At 40.0% G+C, this 19980-nt stretch overlaps 1 protein-coding gene across 3 annotated transcripts in view; it reads left to right on the top strand.

Annotated features, from left to right (window-relative positions):
- The first annotated feature begins 357 nt into the window (after window positions 1-357).
- Window positions 358-19980, top strand: part of BDNF (brain derived neurotrophic factor) — a 60495-nt gene continuing 40872 nt past the window's right edge. The window contains exon 1 of one of the 3 annotated variants that reach the window (XM_027577807.1): window positions 358-414. In XM_027577807.1, the coding sequence (XP_027433608.1) occupies window positions 412-414 (3 nt within the window). In that variant the 5' untranslated portion in view covers window positions 358-411. Of the gene's footprint in view, window positions 415-1118; window positions 1477-19980 lie in introns of those variants that run through there. The other 2 variants (XM_027577810.1, XM_027577809.1) reach the window with 2 other exon arrangements.

Below are 19980 nucleotides of genomic sequence, written 5' to 3'. Positions count from 1 at the left end.
CTTTCTGTGCCAGGACCCAGTGACGGGCGGTTGGGAGGAAGCCCCAGGAACCACCCGCTATTTAGCAGGGCAGTTGGGCAGTCATTGGTAACCTCGCTCATTCATTAGAATTACGTTAGAACTCAAGAGAAAGCGTGTCTCTCGGAGTGAGGGCGTTTGCGTAAATCTATAGGTTTTTCAACATCGATGCCAGTTGCTTTGTCTTCTGTAGTCGCCAAGGTGGTTGAGAGTTTAAGCTTGCGGATATTGCAAAGGGTTATTAGATTCATAAGTCACACCAAGTGGTGGGCGATCCACTGAGCAAAGCCGAACTTCTCACATGATGACTTCAAACAAGACACATTACCTTCCAGCATCTGTTGGGGAGACGGGATTTTAAGACACTTGAGTCTCCAGGACAGCAAAGGCACAATGGTGAGTAGCAATAAACCCTGCATTATAATTGAAAAATCTTGACATGTTGCTTAACAACGGGCATATCACAGCTCTTCCTGGCACTTCACACGCCAAAGAACAGCAGCTACTCAGGCCAGGAGAATCGGGTTTTTACATAGTGCAACTTTAATTGGAATCATTTGAGATTTAACACAGCAATGTGGAACTGCGTGGAACAAACTTGGAGCTGGAGGGGGGGGTGTGTTATATTGGCTGTTCAAGGCTGATGCTTCTCTCCCAGCCTTCTTGCATTCCATTCTTTTCCTCTATGTGTGTGGTGTATGAGCATATTCTATGATTTATATGTGGGCATGTAATTGACATTCACAGGGGGGTTAATTTCCATCTAAAAACAATAATGCTATTAGAGGTTGGGGTTAGGGGGTAGAGGTGGGTAAGGATGGGGTAGAGACTGGGAGTTTGGGTGCGGATGGGGGTGGGGTAGGTGGGGGAGAAATAAGTCAGAAGTGCATATCACCGGTAATGAAATGGGAAATCCTCTCATAGAAGAAAAGGGTCTCATCAACATGTGATCAACTATTAACAGGATGGCTTTGGCAAAGCCATCCACACGTGACAAAACGTAAGGAAGTGGAAGAAACCGTCTAGAGCAATATCAAGTATCACTGAATTAGAGATTTTTTAGCCTTTTCCTCCTGCTGCGCCGGGTGTGTAATTGGGCGATCGGAGTCCATTCAGCACCTTGGACAGAGCCAACGGATTTGTCCGAGGTGGTGGTACCCAAGGTAGCCGTCTTAGCCCCGCAGTAAAGCCAGCTCCGTGTCGCCCTTAAGAAGCGTCTTTTCTGAGGTTCGGCTCACACCGAGATCGGGCTGGAGAGAGTCAGATTTTGGAGCGGAGCGTTTGGAAAGCGAGCCCCAGTTTGGTCCCCTCATTGAGCTCGCTGAAGTTGGCTTCCTAGCGGTGTAGGCTGGAATAGACACTTGGCAAGCTCCGGGTTGGTATACTGGGTTAACTTTGGGAAATGCAAGTGTTTATCTCCAGGATCTAGCCACCGGGGTGGTGTAAGCCGCAAAGAAGGTAAGCATCGGGGCGGGGACCCCCTGCAACCCCAATTCTTGAGCTATTTTGATACTCGATCTTCCCGAGAGGACTTGTGGTGAAGGGGAGGAGGTAGAAGGAGAGCATGAGAGGGGGGTTGTTTCCTGGTATTTGCCCAGTTTGGATTGCCCTAGGTGAGAGCCTTGGGGTAAAGCGAGAAGGGGGGTGGGGGGGGAAGAAATAAAAAAAATGCTCAGTCTTCCTGCGGATATAATGAGTTTAGTTAACTTGGACCTGCATATGTCTGATTCAAATGTAAGATTTCTCTTTTTCTCCCCTTCACCTCCTTCTTTTCCGTTCTCTTTGCCGGTGTGTGTGTGTGTGTGTGTGTGTGTGTGTGTGTGTGTGTACAGTAGATTCATTACTAATTATGAAGCTTCTCCACAACATTCGATTTCCTAAATTTTGACTTTGTACCATTTAGAATCAGGCGGTGGAGGTGGTGTACGGTGAGGAAAGGGGAGGTGGAGGTTGGGGAGAGGGTAGGAGGTAACGCTAAATCTCCAACACAAAATGAATCAAGGTAATTTCAGCTCTTCTAGTGAGAAGGATTCATTCTCTATGTATCTCTCCCCCCTCCCTTCCTCTCTCTCCCCCTCCCTCCCTCCTTCCCGCCCCCCCTCCTTCTACCCCGCCCCCTCCTCCTGCCTCCATCCCTCCCTCATTCTATCTCTTCCCCTCCGTCGCCCTCGCGCCTCGCTGGATGTTTCTTTCTGTGTGTGTGTGGTTTTTTCCCCCCCTCCCTCCCCACGAGTTTCGGGCGCTGGCTTAGAGGGCTCCCGCTTTCTCAAGGAAAGGGGAGCCGCCGAGACCGCGCTCCGCTCCCCCGCCGGGCCGGATGCCTCACTGAGCCCAGGTCCGAGTCAGTCGGGGTAACTAAGAAAAGGGGGGCCTCTGCTTGGGAGGAGGTCCTTTCCGGGCCGAAGAGCCAGGGAGCGGGCCGGGGGAAGGGGTCTGGGCGGCTGGAGGCGGTGGAGAAGAACACTCGCAGATCCGCTCGGCGGCTGGACAGAGCCACCAATCAGCTGGGGCTCAGAGTGCCCAGCTACCGCGAGGTTGCACCCGGAGGCGCGGGTGGAGGGCGGCCGGCTAGCCGCGGGCCCGCGGCAGCCGGCGGGGTGGGCCGGGAGGCGGGGAAGATCGATGCTGCTCAGAGCCTCCTTGCCTTCCGTTCCACCTCCCCCGCCTCCGCCCCGGGGGGCACCCAGAGCGGCCAGACCCGGCGGCAGCACTGTCCTCCGGCCTTTCCTCTGGGAGCCCAGGGAGTTGCGCGCCCTAGCGCGGGGGCCACCACCCTTTCCACACTCCTACAAACCTCAACCCACCCCCTTCCCGGACCCTTTGTTCCGGCCGCCGAGCCAAACCCAATGGCAGTTTTCGCCCCAGGGCTTGGGCGTTCTGGACTCCTCCTTCGCAGATCAGCCCTTCTTAATTAAGAGTCGGGGGCTTGGGGTGGGGGCGGGGGTAGCGTAGAGGAAAACCTATTTCCGAAACTCAAGACTCGACTGTTCTAGCGAACGAAAGAATCCCAACTTTGCTCAGGTGGAAGGGACGGATTCATAGGCAACGCGAGAATATTGTGGAGATTTAGAAGGAAAAAAAAAAAAAAACGGCACCAGGATCAGATGACGGTGATAGGCTGCTCTGCACACAAAGGGAGCGTAGGGCAGGGTTTACGGAGCAAGTCTGCAGCAGCGAATGGGGCACAGATTGTTCCGAGATCCAGTCGTTTTCTCAGTCAGATCTACGCGAAAGGAGGAGAGGGGAGGGGCAGGGAGGGGAGCGAGGCGGGAGGGGCTGGTCTTGGGGGCGGGGGGATTTCTGATCAGTCTGATGCAATTCCAAGCGTGCTGCAAAGGAACTCCAAGGAGTCCGCATCACCACCGCCACCCACCCTTCCCAGATGGTGCTGTTTTAAATACGGATCTGCAGGGCTGAACGCAGAACTGGGAGATTTATTGCAAAATCCCGAGAAGGGAGGGGGGAACTGGGAATGGATGGGCAGAATTTAAAGGTGCAACGCTTGCTTTTCCCCAATCAAGCGGCAACCGGTCGGATTTTTTTTTTTTTTTTCCTGTCTGCCTGTCTGGATTCTAATTCACCAAGGAAGAGGTGTAAATATTGTGACATTTTGAGGCGGCTTGATGGATGAGAAAAAAATCATCTGTCACTCTAAATTGCAGAGTTCCCTCTCCGTGAGATGTCTTGCTAGCGAATACTCACTGCTGCCTAATACAGTTGCTAGGGCTTCAGATGAATGCATCGTTAAGGGAATATTATCCTTTTAGCCGACTTGCCAATTTATCTGACAGTCGAACTGAGGAAATTGTAGATTTCGCGTCTCTGGGAGACAAGGAGGGAAAACGCCTAACAGTCTAATTCTTGTAACCTCGAGATCATTAACCACTTAAACCTGCAAAGTGTCACGTCATCCTCTCTCTCACACACACACACATCCTCGACTTATGAGATAAAATGGTTTCGCCTAAAGTGCCGTGGAAATGAATGTCACTTTAAGAAGGGTGCACCTGATATTCACTGTTTATGTGTATTTACATAGAGCTTCTCATCATGAAGGCAAGAAATTTCAGTTGTCCTGTTTGAAATCAGACGGAGGATTAGGAGGTGATAAACAGAAGGGAAGAAAGCAAGGGGGGTATTTTTAAGCCTAAAAATTAACAGTATTCTAGCCTACTTTTATACCCCAGGTCTTGCCTATTAATATTTCCGTGTGTGAGATTTTAGCTTGGTCTAGCTCCCCCAATGGAATATATCAGTATTGATTCAGATGAAAATATATTCATCCTGCCTGTAGCTTTTTCAGTGTCATTGATAGTAAGACCTACAACACAGCAATTTTTGAGGATTGAAAAAAATGTCTGAAAGGGTTTTGCAAACTGGGAAACAGACACTCTCCATAAATGCGAGGTATCACTATGACATTCTTTTTACATACAGCATTTTCATTTAATGGAACCAGGGTACTAATTATTTTTAGAAAATCATTTAATTTGTATGGTTAAGGCAAAAAAGTGGAGATTTTAAAAGCAAGTTTTTTGCTGACTTACAAAGTATTATTGTTAATTGCCTATCAGTGTAAGTTGGAAAGAAGGCCTTTAAAAGATCTAAAATCAACCTACATAAACTTCATTTATTTGCTAGACTCTTTTCCTAACAAGTCTTAATCTAAATTCTTAGTAAGAGGAGAAGCTTGTGAATTTAGTTTCTTTTCTTTTCCTGGCCTGTCCTCTAGGGGAAGCATTAGTAAGAAACAACATCCCCAAATCAGGCAATGTGAGAGGCAAGGCCTGAATGACCACAAAATAGATAATCAGCCACAAAACCAACAAATAGAAATGAAGAAAAATCATCACTGAGGCATGACTGAAAAAGGATTTTTGTTTTTAATTCTATGATTTGGGTACCAGGCTCCAACTTGCTCAAATAACATTCACAGGATCAAATTGCTTACAATCTGTCAGTTAAAATGATGTCTAACTGAACATATTTTTTATTAAATATACTTCTACCAAAGGCCAGTAAAGCTATTCTTTGTTTTAATTAGGACAAGCTAACCATTTAAATGATTCTAATGAATATGAACTGATATCTGGTTTTAAAATTCTGCTTAAAACTAAATTTTTTCTGAAAAGCACTGACTTGCCAGAAAAATATCTATTTTTGTAGCTTTCTTTTCACTCTATGGATAATTTAATGAGTTGCCTATTTTAATTTTACAACTGCTACCTCAGAAGTAACTCAAATTATCTTTCTTTGGCTCGTGCCTTTCTCTGCTGATCTGCTACTGCTGTGTGTGTGTGTGTGTGTGTGTGTGTGTGTGTGTGTGTGTGTGTGTGTATGGACATGTTTGTCTCTGTGTGTTTTCTGGTGAATTTCACAAGCAGAGATCTCTTAAATTTACATGCCATAATCCATGTAAAGAACAGAGTGTGGTACTTAATAAAAATAAATATTAACACTTAGTGAGAGCTTACCATTATTGAATCCCCTATGGAAATGGGGGGAATGCCTTTAAGGGGAGAAAGATGAAATTCTTAACCAATAAAAAGAAAACTTCCTCCCCACTTTTATTTAAGAGTGATCATACTTTCAAAAATATGAAATTTTTCTTTTTTTACTTTGGAAGTTAAAGCTACTGCTTTAACAAGTGTGTCTTGAGGAAGATAGACATGTTTGATGAAAACTAATACCCCAAAACAGTGTGGTGTAAAGATCAGAATGTTAAATTCTTTATCCCTGCCTCCATTTTCATTTGGCAATTTTGGGAGTGTTCATTCTGAGTTTTTTTAAATTTAGGCAGACTTTTTAATATTTTTTCTTTTTTCCTAACATTCTAAAGGAGTCCTACAAACAATTCTGCTATAATGCAGACTTTATTTGTATTTCCTGATAATAGTATTTTGTAGGCATGTAGTACTTTGATAGCTCTTTACAGGTTTCCTTATTTGTTCTCTTCAGCAATTGTGTAGGGCAGGAATTAGCAATCACCTTTTTACAGATGAGGCAGTTCAGATTCAGAGTTGTCCAAGACCACGTTGCCGGTAAGAGGTGAAGACTGAATCAGTCTATGTCTTCAAATTTCAAGGATTGCACTTGTTTCTCCACAGACCATGCTGCCTCAAATCCCACTTAGGTATCAGACGGGACTGTGCATGTTATTTCCTCCTATTTTGATTTCTTTGATTAAAAAAAAATTATCTACAAGTAGTTCCCAGATTTCTGCTCTGACCTTCCCTTCCTAAGCCATTTCAATCTCCCACAGTCGGAGGGTCAAAGAAAGGAATCTTCATGTAGCTAACATACCATCTAAGGTACGATCACTAAGTCCCCAAAAACCAACACAGAAAATAGGAAGAGCCAAAGCCAAGAATCATTTTGCTTTTACTTGTGAGTCATAGAATCTGAGGGCTGGGAAGGTTCTCAGAGGTCGCTTGGCCCAACCCATATCTGATGCATGAATTCCTGCTGGCTTGTTTTCTTCCAAGCCTCTGGAATTTCATCCCAGTTTTGGATTCCTGGAATCTTGCTTGTCTTGGTAGATATTCTGATACTTAATGGGGATCGTGAGCTTAACTGGCCATTTCCTCCTTAGCCCAAAAGGTATACTTTCTACTGAGACACTAAAATTCATAATTTTGCACGGTAAGCATTAACTGACAACCTGGAGATTCAGCAATAAGGAAGACTAAATGGTTCTTATCTTGGTGGAACTTTATAGTTTAAAGACATGACTAGTCCTTTAATTTGCTCTAATCCCTGGAAGGGGACAAACTGCTGGAATCTTACCTTTTTCAAGAGAACACAGTGAACCAAATTTAAAGCCTGAGTTCAAGCTTCACTCCCAACTAGTCAGTAGCTGAAAAAAATCAGTTAGTCCCTCTTGATCTCTATTTCTTCACACATAAGACAAGTAGGATGTTTCAGGATAAACTCTCAATTCCAGTTTAGCTCCAAGTTTGAATGATATAATGGATAACTCTTTCTTGGTGGAAGGTACGGCTTAAGTCACCTTAACCTTTGATGATTTACAATTCGGGGTGCCACCAGGTTTTTAACTTGTTTGTTAAGAAGCACATTATGAGAAGTCAAGGCAACTTATTTAAACTCAGCCTAGAAGGAATCTAGATATTGAACCTATCATTTTCTGAGAAATGATGACTTGGAGAGTTTTAACTTGAACAATGATCCCAAACTCCTACAGATTATTTTTTTTAAAGGTATGGGATGTTGAGATTGGCTCACTATCAAATTAATTGCTTATTTTCTTTGTGTAAGCATAAGTTCTCATTTTTCAGGTCATTTCCTTTTAAAATCAAAAATATTACATCCTGGAATTGTCTGGGCCTCATGAATAATGCATTATATACACATGATAATAGATAATTAGATGGACCATCCAGGAAACACATGAAAGGGAGCTGGTAGCTCAAGGATTGCAGAAGGTGTGTGGGCATTTTGACATCCAGGAAATGCTATAGATCTGTCCTTAGCTAACTCAGCCTGGTGGAGATAATTAAGAAAAAATGTGGGTGTAGGAAGGCTGCAAGCCATTCCCTGGGATTGGCTAGCTTGCTGCAGCAGTTCAAAAACAATTGGCACGGCCACCCACACTGGACATGATTGCCCTTTGATGAGGCAGCTATTGACTTTTATAAAGATGCCATATTTAAAATAACTTCTGATGCACTAGGGATGACAGATATCATTCTTGAATTCTATTTTAGACAAATGGCAAAATATATTCCAAAGTATTAATTTAAAAAATTAAAAAAAAAAACAAAACACTTTAAAATCTAGTTTCTAAAATCCAGCAGTTTAGCAACATGTGACCTGACTTTAACAGTTTGGTCGGAAGCTGGGAGAAACATGTGGCCTATGTGAGACATTTTGACCAGTTGCAAGCATTATCTGGACCACCACAGGAGTTTGAAAGTACTCTGCTGATATTTTTAACCCCTGAGTAAACATTAAATGCACTAAAAAAACTCACACTGGGAAAGAGAAATCCAATCAATTGCCAAAACAGCAAAAGAAAATACTCTGAGACCTTTGTGCTCACGGTGTATGTTATAATATATGGAATCTAGAAATTCCTTCAGAATATGCTAGGTCCCATACTTATCAGCACTAGAAGGAATTGGAATTGATTTATCTTATCTCCAGCTTCAAGGAAAATATCAACCACCTACTTCCCTACCTATTTCCCTAGAGGACTGTGGGAAGAAATACCCAAATTGGGTGATTATGGAAAGGTTCCATAAATATCTAAAGCCTTTGGGATAGGACATTGTAGGGTAAGTGAATAGAAAAGAGAAACGTGACGATGAAGAAAATTGAGCAGAGAAAATAAAAAGCCAAAATAGGATCAGTATTAAACAGAGATTCTAGAAGTATCCCCTCTTGAGTTTTCCTTAAGGCCATTTGTCCATTGAGACTGATCTGCACCATCCATGCTCCTTATTCTGGTTACTTTGGTAGGAAACTATTCTTTTGCTTTTACCATCCGCCTCCACTAAGGGCTACTTTCTCCCCAGCAACTTCCATAATCAATATTTTAAAATGGGCTTGTTATTGTTTCTCCTTGGAATATGTGGCATTAGCATGAGCTTTGTAACCACCTTTGTGCCATGGACTCCATTCTCGGCAGTCTGGTCAAAATATAAATCTTTCTCAAAATAATGTTTCTAAATAAATAAAATAAAAAATTATAAGGTTACAAAGGAAGCCAATTATATTTAATACAGTTATAAAAATATTAAAAATAGTATATTATGTGATATGGTAACATGCTTTTTTAATGCATGAAATAAGGTCTAACAGTATGTAAACACTAAAATTTTGAAGTAGTGATAAGCATCAACATATTTTGAGATGTCTGTAACAACTGACAAGTGATATGAAGTTGTCTGCGATTTCTACTAGTGACAAAGTCTACAAATACTACTATGTAGCATTTTACAAACATATTTGACAACACAGCACTTTTTGGGGGGTGCTTATGAACATAGTATAGATTCAGAAATGCTAATTTTGCCTCTTTCTGTCTTCCAGTATTAACCATTGAGTTTTCCTCCCTGGCAGTAGGAAACTGGCATTTGGGGAAAACTTTTAAAATATACTTTTACCGTTAGACAAGTTGCCAAGTGGATAAAGAACCAACTGATGGTGTGGTTAGGGTATAGTGGCATGTTTCTACTGACTGAGCTTGCTATTACTATAAAGTTTATCCTTAGTAACACCAGCACTACCCCACTGCCCTAGAAATCCACTACTGTATTAAAAAAGAGAAAAAGTTCAGACTCTGGTCACTAACTCAGTGAGCATTGCCTTGGACACCTGGTATGACTTCACTAACCTCAACAAACTATAGAGACTTCATTTTTGTCACTACCATACTATGGGAAACTATATGCAAATTATGATGGGATAAGATAACATTTATTTTGCATTTATTCAGTGCTAAGTTCTTTGCTTTGCATTTGAATATACTGTTTAACCCTCAAAGCAACTCTCTGAGATGGATTATATTCTAATGGTACAAATAAGGAAAGTGGAGCTCAGAGAGTTTAAGTGATTTACCCAAAATTATATAGCAAATCTTAAGTGGAAAAGCTAAAATTCAAACCTAAGTTCTCTGGTTCTAAAGCCCATTATAAAATCACGTCCCCCTATCTAATAGCTACCACCCAGATTTGATTTGCGCCTCCCATTTTCAGGTTTGCACATATATTTTGTTAAGAGATCTTCACCGCGCCCTTTAAGATGGCTGAGAATCTCAAAATTAGTAGCCACAAGTGCTGGTCCAGAATTATATGGAATCTCTGCTAACTAATGAAAGACTTTCAAACCACTCATTGTCACCTATCCTTTTTGGAGCCCCATATTCACAATCACCAAATGGAGACAGTGATAATACTTAGAGTTTTGTGGGGATGAATTAATAATAAAATCGAACTTTATTGAGTTCACTGTGGTGAGCATTCTACATTTCCACAGTTAACTGAATCCTCACAACAATCTTTCTAGGCAGAGATTATTATTATTCCCATTTTAAAGATAAGGAAACTGAGGCATCAGTTAATTAATTAACTGTTCTAAATTAGCAAAGACAGTAAGTGACAAAGCTTGACTCAAACCCAGGTCAATCTCATTCCAAAGCCCTTTCTTTTACTCAGTAAACTGTAATCTGTAAATCCCTTAGCTGTTAATACAATTGTTGTCATGTTTAAAACACTAGCAAGAAAGAGAATTTCCAGAAATAAGTGTATCGCCATTGAAGAGAAAGATGAGTATCTGGAACTCTTCACCTGCCTGTTTTTCCTTCCACTTACTTTAGTTTATTAACCCAACAGATGATGTCTAATTCCTTTCTTAACTTATTCAGGGCAGCTCCAAGTTAGCTGACTTCTGAGAGTTATTGAGTAAGAAACGTTATAAATTGTTTAGATTAGAACTTAGTGTGTTTAGAAACCATTTCATAAATTTGCCTTTTCAAACTGTTAGTGGCTCTAGCACTGCAGATGCTGTGATGAGGCACACCCTCTCCAAAAACACAGCGGATGACAAACCTCCAAAGCTAACATGTTGTTTACAGATATGGAGAAGAGAAGGATGAACAAGCACAATCCCGAATGTAATTACAGGGCTTACAGCCCCTGTTAGGGACTAAAATGTTTATTGGCTTTCCTTGTGCAATTCAATGTTCTTCCTCCGAAGGCTCCACTCCAAACTTGGAATTTCTCTGGGAATCACATCTCATTTGGGAGAATGCAAAACTTGGTGTCTGGGTCCTTTGTGTCTTTGCACCAACTCAGAAATCAGAACACCAGCTCTAGAAATAAGCTGGGAGATAGTCCGGGTAAGGGAGTTATACATGTACTTAGGCATCTTTCTGATAAAACTCATTCATTGTCCTCCTGAAAAGCAACTCCTAGAAAGATGTGGCTTTAAATGAGGAACTGGAGGCATAATGGTAAGTCTTAGATAGTGTGAGTCAATGGTGTTTGCACACCTGCCAAAGTTATGTAAGGAATCAAAAATGGGGAGACCTTCACTCGGATTTATGCAAGAAAGGATGGCCTGAACTCATAATGTATTTGTTATGTCCTGGAGCTCAGAAACCATCCCGGCAGGAAAGGATGATCTTAAAGGACATTTTAATGTATGAAAAAGTCCACCGAAAGCCTTGTCAGAGGTAACTGCGTGCTCTAAAAGATAGAAGAGTATGAATTCTTACCTTGGCTCAGGTCTCAACCTTTAGGGAAATAATTACATGAGGTTCAAGTTTAGTTTACCAAATGATACACCGTTCCTGAAAGGAGTCTGAATGTAGAAGCAGAAAAGTATCTTAAAGATGATCTAGTTCACCGGTACCTCTAGTGCATTGAAATCACCTGAATCATTTGTTCTTTCTGAGCTAAGGTCTGAATGTGCTGCCTGCTTATAGCCCACTGCCCTCATTTTATTGATCAGGCAACTGAGGTGCACACTAGTGAAGATCTCTCAACCTATTCAACAAACATTTCTATGAAACTTATAGTATCCATGTGGGTTAGTGAAGTGACTTGCCCAGGTCACATGGCCAGAAAGTGATGAAGTTTAACCTAGGACCTAAACTCCCTTGACTACAATATGGGCCTTAAAATCTAATCATGTGACAATGATAGTTCTTTTCTTTTCCAATAATAAAAACATAAAACAATGAATGGCCTAAGTTTATATATAACTTAGATTAATTATGTTAAAAAACTTAGATTAATTACTAAAATAGAAACATAAGATATTGATAGCATGCCAATAAGACTTTGTTAATTTTAAATTGACAGGACAAAACTAATTATATTTTAAATTTCTCCAACACTCCACAATTACTTTACGATTATTGAGACACTAGCTAAGGCAAGATGAATTGAGACCTCAAGTTTTCATTGATTCCTATATTATGCCCGGAGTTTTCAGTTACTACATTTTGTTCTCGATTCTTATCTGAGATTTGACAACAGCTTTATTTGGTTTTCAGTGACAATTTTTGTAGCTTCCTTCCCACTCCCCCTAGGAAAACAAAACAAAACAAAAAATTGATTATTTCCCTTAAAATGATGAGAAATAGGAGGGGAATTGTAATCTTAATTATATTTCTTAGAATCCCTAGCCCTAAAAATGTTAGGGAATGTTTGCTAATTTAAACTTTATACATATGTATTTTTTAAAGATTTATTTATTCATTTGAGACACACATACAGAGAGAGAGAGAGAGAGAGAGCACAAGCAGGGGGAGAGGCAGAGGGAGAGGGAGAAGCAGGCTCCCTGCTGAGCCAGGAGCCCAATGTGGGGCTTGATCCCTGGACCCTGGGATCATGACCTGAGCCGAAGGCAGGCAGATACTTAAACATCTGAGCCACCCAGGTGCCCCTAAACTTTATATTTTTTAACCCACATCATTTTCCAAAGAAATACTCTTTTTTTTTTTTTTTTTTTTGGTAAGCTCTATACCCAACATTGGGCTTGAACTCATGATGCCAAGATCAAGAGTTGCATGCTCCACTGATGAAGCCAGCCAGGCACCCCCAAGAAATACTCTTTAAGGCTGTTTCTTTGTTCTTCATATGACATCCATACACATCATTCCACTTTTGTGATTAATTTCTATTATTAAGTATTGTTCTGAAGTTGTGCTCTTATAAAAACCAATTAATTGATGGGTAAATTAGATATTTATAAATTCTTCCTAAAAATGAAGAATGAAATTATATAAATAAATAACAACAATATTAGTTATCAAAAACACAATAACAAAAAGTAATATTAAAAATGTTAATTAGCCAAACGAATAGTCAAGAATATGTCAAACTTCTATATATTTTTTGAGACAAATTGGCATCGTGTAGGTTAGCATGATTCTCTTTTATGGAATTCAACTTATTTTTACTCACTTTAATTAGTTTTTGTGTGCAGATAAAATGGAAGGCAATGGAAATTTGGCTTGCAAAGTAGTTCTAAGATGATCTACATCCACAATCTGGTTGTAATGCCATAAGAATATGTTTATTATGTGAGAATGGTAATTCAAATTAGCATTCAGTATAGACATAAAGCAATGAGCAATGCAAGCTAACTTCAGTTATTTATCCTGGGAACTTTTTCTTTTTTTAAATTAAAAAGGTCAGAATATATAATAGTATTGGCTCATTCTTCCCAAGTACTCCAGGAAAACATGTCTATGAAATAAAAGATCCTCAATGCTAAACATTGTACTGCATTTGGGGGAGGCATGAAATTTGGTACTAATGTGTTGGGTCTTCATTTTTCTAATTCAGCATAGAGGCTGTCTTGAGGAAAGCTGACTGTGGTCTGAATATGCATCCCAGAAATATATTTAATTTGTACCATGGAATCAACGTCTGACTTCCAAAATTGGATATCTAACCATATAACCCACTACCTCACACATATCACCCACCTTTCCCAGGTCATAACCACTGTCCAGGCAGAGAAAAATGGGTTTCATTGAGTGTATGTATAGCAATGACTGACCAAAAAAATCAATGAAGGTCTTGGAATTTAAAGTGTGGCTCTGCTTTCCCCCATCCATTCCCCTTCTATCCCATTTCTCTGTCTTCAACTTTTATGAAACATTATATTTGTCCTGTCCATCTGCATCAACATCACCCTCTCTTAGATCCAACTAGACTTACTACTCTTGGTGCCCTGCATTGATAGATTGAGGTTTCAGAAGTGACTACTGACAGCAAACACTCCTAGCCTAGTGGTCTTTTGGTCACAGAGTCCCTCGACAACTTCTCAAAATTATATTATGACGGGGAAATAAATGTCCTCATCTCCTACTCAGTTTCTTTTTAGAGTGTTGACTTCATTCCACGACTGGCCTAATTTCTTCTCAGGACTACTAGATTGAGTTTGTAGTCACCACTGAAGGCCCTAAACATGCCCTAAAGAGACAACCATGAGTACTGGGAATGGTATTTCTGCTGATCCCATGCTCTTCATCAGGGCTATAAAGAATGAGAAGGCCCAAAATATTTGGTCACACTGGGTTGTGAGATCTTAACAGAGCTATAAATGACAAGCGAAATAATCAGTTAAACTTGCTTCTAGGTATCATGTAGGTTAACATGATTCTTTTGTATGAACTTCAATTTAAGTAAAACTCAATTCTAATTCAGTTAAGTAAAACTAAATTCCTATTCTAATTAGGCTTTATATACAGACAAAATGAAAAGATAGGAGAAATTTATCAAATAGGAGAAAGTGGAAGCTTTAAAAGTAGTGTAGTGTTTTGTAGTCCTTACCTTCTAAAGAAATTATGTCAAAATAAACACTTGAGAATATGTAAGCACTATCCCACTTTTAACAAATAAAGGTTCACAACTTGGAGTTGTGGAGTACAAAAAAATCACTTGTTCTTAAACAATTTTGTTGAGAAGAAAAGAAGTAAAAGCTAAATGTCCTGTTTAAGATCTGTTCCTTTCACAAAGTGCTTCATCTAAAAACTAAGGATACAAGATACAGCTTTGACATGAAGGCTCATCTTTTTATGAAACAAACTACTTCTGTCTCTAAGTTGCAAGGGAAGGATTTGTCAATCTGATTGAATCTCCCCTTTAGTTTTTCCCAACATCTGTGTTCAGATAATTCATGACTCCCATGTTTCCTGAGCCCTGGATAATTTCACACACATGTCTAGTATGGGGCTTCACATTTTCAGAAGAATATGGAGATCTTGGAGGAGGTCCAGGGTAGACCGAGGGAAATGATTAATGGATTGGAAGTTGGAGTTTATGAAGAAAGTTTGTGAGATCTGATTTCTTGCTATGAGAAAAGTCCGAGTGGTGACTTAATAACACAGGAGGTTAGTAAGCAGCTGTTCTCCATCTTCACTAAGGTTGGAAGAAATGAAATAAGATATAAATTGCAACAAGAACAAAAATGTGTTGTAAGTGGGAACTTCCAAGCACTAGAATTGCTGGATCCTTAGAAAGGTCTTCAGAAGAAGAATGTGGAATCTACTTTACTGGTCTGCAATGATAGGCCTATCAGTGGTGAGGAAGATGAGATAATCTCTTAAGATCCCCTCTGGATCTCTTTTTATAAATCTACCTAACCACTTAGAAAAATTATTTGCCTGAACAATGCCTCATTTCCTTCCTACCACTACTTGTATCAGGATCCCTTATCCTTTGTCTACCTTCTGTAAAATGCTGCTAACCAAGGGTAGCTAGGGCCCTGATCAATCATAATGGGCCCTCCCCAGCTGCTAGGTGCCCTTCCAGCTTTGGGAACAAGTTTCTTGTCCATCACTTATATCCCTGGCCACTGCCAGCATGTTGAAGGTCATCTTCCCATACACCAAATCCATGACAAAGGAAAGCAAAACCAAACATAATTTCCTACCTTTAACTAGTTCACAAATGACCCAATGGATTAAAAGACAGATCTTATGTTCTAGAATTTGAGTATCTAAAGAGCTGAAATATGTTTTATTCATCTGCCTTTAACATAGTCCAAAGGGTTGGGGTACCTGGTTGGCTTAGTCGGTGAAGCATGTTACTCTTGAACTCAGGGTTGCAAGTTCGGGCCCTATGTTAGGTGTAGAGATTACTGAAAAAAATAAAATCTTAAAACAAAACATAGAGCAATGTTTGGCAGTAGGTATTCAGCAAGTTTTCATCAACTGAATGAATGTAACCATGACATGAAGATAGTAAACTGAAGATTAACTGAAGTTGAGAAAGTCAAGTGTTTCAGATGTTTCCAATGATTCTGTATGCTAGACAAATCTAAGTCCCAACACTTGTTGCCACATGTGTAGCACTGAGGATTTTATTCCTACCATGCCTGTGTTATTGGGAGGATTTAGACAAGAGAGCCAGCTGTACATCCTGCAGACCGTTCAAGATAGGCACTGTATAGATTCAGAATCATATTAAAATAGGCCAAATTCCTAGTGTGATTTTGTTTTTTAGGAAGCTCAATGGTTTTTTTCTAAATTCTCTTTTTGCATGTTTCTAACTTTCTCCATGAAGAATATGAAATTTAACAGTAGAAAATCTCTCATCGCCATCATCAAACAGCCTAAATAGTTGTCTCAAAAATAAGTTAATCTGTTCCTTACAATTTGATTCAATGTCCTGAAACCTTCTGGTTTAAACCTGATAATTCTTCTCATGACTCTTCTCTCAATAAAACCAACAACATACCACAGGCAGCTATCTCTGTCAGTTCTAACATTTGTTCTCAGTCTACAATCGCAATCCTTTTGACCATGCTTACAGAAACATTACAATGAGTAAACCAATTTATTCTTCACTATTAATTTTTAAATGTTCTCAGGGAAAATCTGGTAACTCAGAGGGTTACAAGTTGATGACTCTCATATGTTTGGGGGTTAGTCTCAGTTGTTTTATAACAGTTTTGGTGCTGTTTCTCTTGATCCAACTAAATATTATTCCCAGATGAGATCGGTTTTTGACCTTCTTGTTCTAGTCTCCTAATTTTGGCCCTTCTAACATCTTCCTACTGTGGCCCCTTTTTTTGTTTGTTTGTTTGCCACTAATGGCCATGCTTGGTTACATAATTCCTGTAACAGGTATTGGCCAATTTGGGCATTTGATTATGGCATGGAAGCTATTCTTAAGGTTCATAAAAAGCTTACAGAGAAGAAATACACCCCGTATTAAAGTACCATCTAATAAACAGGAATATTATTTCTCTTTTAAGATTTTTCTCAGGACAGACCTTACTCAATAATTTGTAGGATTAGAAGTGACACAGTTCAGTGCTGGATTGGGCCTTTGAAATCATGCGGCATGACTTTGAAAATACCTTTGCCACTCCACGAAGCAGGACAGTTTTCTGTTTACTTATTATTTTCCCTATGCTAATTACAAAGATTTTCAGCAGTTTTTGAGGTCAACTCATTTGATTCTAGACAACTTTTTTATTTTTTTGCAAGGAGGATTGAAGGCAGGAGTAACTAGGAAACAAATTTAACTAAACATAAAATGCTTATAATGATAGAATTGACCTCACCAATTAAAATTTTTAATAGAAAAAAATATGTCAATGTCAAATCTGAGTCTACTGCCTCTGTTCCCACTTGGGTAATGAAGCTTAGTTTATGTTTCCTGACAAGAATGGATGAGAATTCACATTTCTTTCTGACCTTTGTCCTTCTAGAACATTGGGTTAGAATAGAATTAGCCTATAACCAAAAATAAAGATTTTAACTAATTCAAAATTAATTTTTAAGCCCCTCAAAAGTGAAATATGGAGCATTTTCTTTTCACGCAATTTTTTCCTCCTTTGGGTGATTGAGAAAATGTTCAGATCATGAATTTGGGAACTTCGTCCTTAACCTATCAATCATGTGAGAGACTAATCTTTAAGGAGAATCAGAAATGTTTGCTCTATATTCTCAGCATCACCCTTGATCATAATAGGAAAATAATTTTGTAAAAAGTTTGATCTTAGACTTCTAGCACTATCTCCATATGCTACCTGAACTAAACAAATAAAAAAATTATTCAGAATTCTGTGCAACACACCAGTACAACTTTAGTTTATCTTAGCTTCATTGTTTTTGAATGTAAGATGTACTTTTAAGGCAAATAAAGTATTTTAAGTCTGATCTTTTACTGTTTTGGTAACACTGTAATCACAAATCAGAAAGTTTCAAAATGCTCAGAAATGTCAAGAGGTCTGATTCATCAAAGGGTTTATCTGAATTGACATTTGTTCTTCTTTTATTTCTAAATATTCCTGCCATTTCTGACTCCTCTGTCTTTCCTCAGTAAAACTGCACCACACACTGGAAAGTAGAGATACAAACATTTATTTGTATAACGTCAAGGGAGAGTAGGAATAAGAAGATTGGCGGTAGACACAATCAGAGTCTCAGAAATGAGAACACTTTTCCTCCCACAAAAATGCTGATGTGGCAATGTGGATTTAGCAGGTAGAAGATCTGCCATAACTTCCAACTGAGCAGCACCAAGAATGCTAAGATTCTTGACTTTCACTTGGTAGGTATTTTTCCAAGGAAGTAAATTACAATTGAGCTTAAAAACTTGAGGAAATAACTCATTTTCAAGCAAATTTAAAGTTGGAAAGTAAGCATGGGTTTGAAGTTAGCATAAAGTTATTTTAAAAAGTTTAGGTAGCGCTCCTCTAGTACTTTATATAGTACAAGGTTTGTGTGTGTATATGTGTGTGTGTGTTTAATTTATAAATCTAGTCTCTTAAATTGTTTTGTAGTATTAAAAGAAATTGTGTCTCTATTCAGCCTACACCCCTGGGAATCGATACAGAGTTTCTCTGAGGTAGCCAAGCCCAGCTTCATGCCCACTGTCCTTTATTGCTTCTGGCTAGCCTGCAGATTTCACATGCATTAACTATCCCACAGTAAACCTCATCATCTGTGCTGTAAGGTAGTTTGTATTGGTCATGTGTCCTGTCACGTTGATAGAAGTGCAAAGTTAAATGTCTGACACGCTAAGAATATGCATGTTTTTGAACAATTTGACTACTCAGTCCACCAATTTGGGAAATCCTTCTGGTAACACTTCCAAGGAACAGATAGCTTTGTTTATTTTGAGGTGGGGGGAGGCACCGATATTTCTAGCTGGAGTTCCTGAGTTCATTGAAGTCTCCTCTCTGGCATTTAGCTGTGTGAATTTGGGCAAATTATTTCATGGCATTGAGCCTCAGGTTCTTCATTTATAAAATAATAATAGTTTCTGTCACTAGTCTTTAGAAGCTCTAAAACAGCTAATACAAGTGAACTCATTTTGTTAACTGTAAACCCTTAGATATAATATTATTATATACTCCGTTCAACAGCACATTCTTGATAGCCACAAGAGGGTCCAGGAAAGGAAACTTTATAAATCTTTCCCTTTCCCCAAATTAATGTTGGAGTGTTTAGGGAAATTCTTACAGCAATGAGTCTTAGCAATTATTAGGTCAAACCCCTTTGAGATTAGAGAAAAATGCACATACACATAACACTGGCCCACCAAATTGGGGGGTGTGTGGATGGGCGATTCCTCTGACACCCATTTATTCATCCCTTAAGAAAGTGTTTCTCAGAGCGTGACCTCAGATTTTCTGCATCCGAATTGCCTGAGATGCTTGTTAAAATGTTAATTCCTAGACCCGGCCCCACCCCTACTAAATCATGAATTCAGGAGGAGAAATCTGCGTTTTAGCAGGTACCCAGATGATTTGTATGCTCGCGGCAGGTCCAAGGACTACAAATTAAGTACTGCCGTCTTGTTCCTTATTCTATATTTTAAGATCTTTCCCAGTACCCTCTAATCGGTTGAACTAATGGGAAGAAAATTCAACTTCAAAACAGAAACCTAGGTAGACGGTTGACAGTGCTCGTCCAATAGCAAATTGAAAATAGTCTTCTGGACCCTAGCCACTTAAGTTCTCTCCGAGGGTCTTGGCTACCTGCACCCTAAAGACTGCTCTTCGCTGGGTGGGGGAGGGGCGCGAGGGTAGGATTAACTGAGCCAACTGCTTCTCTCCCTCTCCGCCCCCCCCCCCCCACACACACACAGGTAAGAACAGAAGGCTCTTTATCTTTGCTGCCCAGGTTCATTATTAAAAGGATTAGTTTATGTGTGTAAGTTTGCTAGGGAGAGAAGTGAAAACATCTGCAAAACCATGCAATGCCCTGGAACGGAACTCTTCTAATAAAAGATGTATCATTTTAAATGCGCTGAATTTTGATTCTGGTAATTCGTGCACTAGTGTGTCTATTTCGAGGCAGCGGAGGTATCATATGACACCGCGCGTCAAGGCACCGTGGAGCCCTCTCGTGGACTCCCACCCACTTTCCCATTCACCGCGGAGAGGGCTGCTCGCGCTGCCGCTCCCCCTGGCGAGCTAGCATGAAATCTCCCTGCCCCTGCCGAGATCAAATGGAGCTCCTCGCTC

This window comes from Zalophus californianus, chromosome 11 (assembly GCF_009762305.2).
Source record: "Zalophus californianus isolate mZalCal1 chromosome 11, mZalCal1.pri.v2, whole genome shotgun sequence".
Classification (NCBI taxonomy): domain Eukaryota; kingdom Metazoa; phylum Chordata; class Mammalia; order Carnivora; family Otariidae; genus Zalophus; species Zalophus californianus.
Note: the sequence above shows the minus strand (reverse complement) of the source record. Positions and strands in the feature narration are given on the sequence as shown.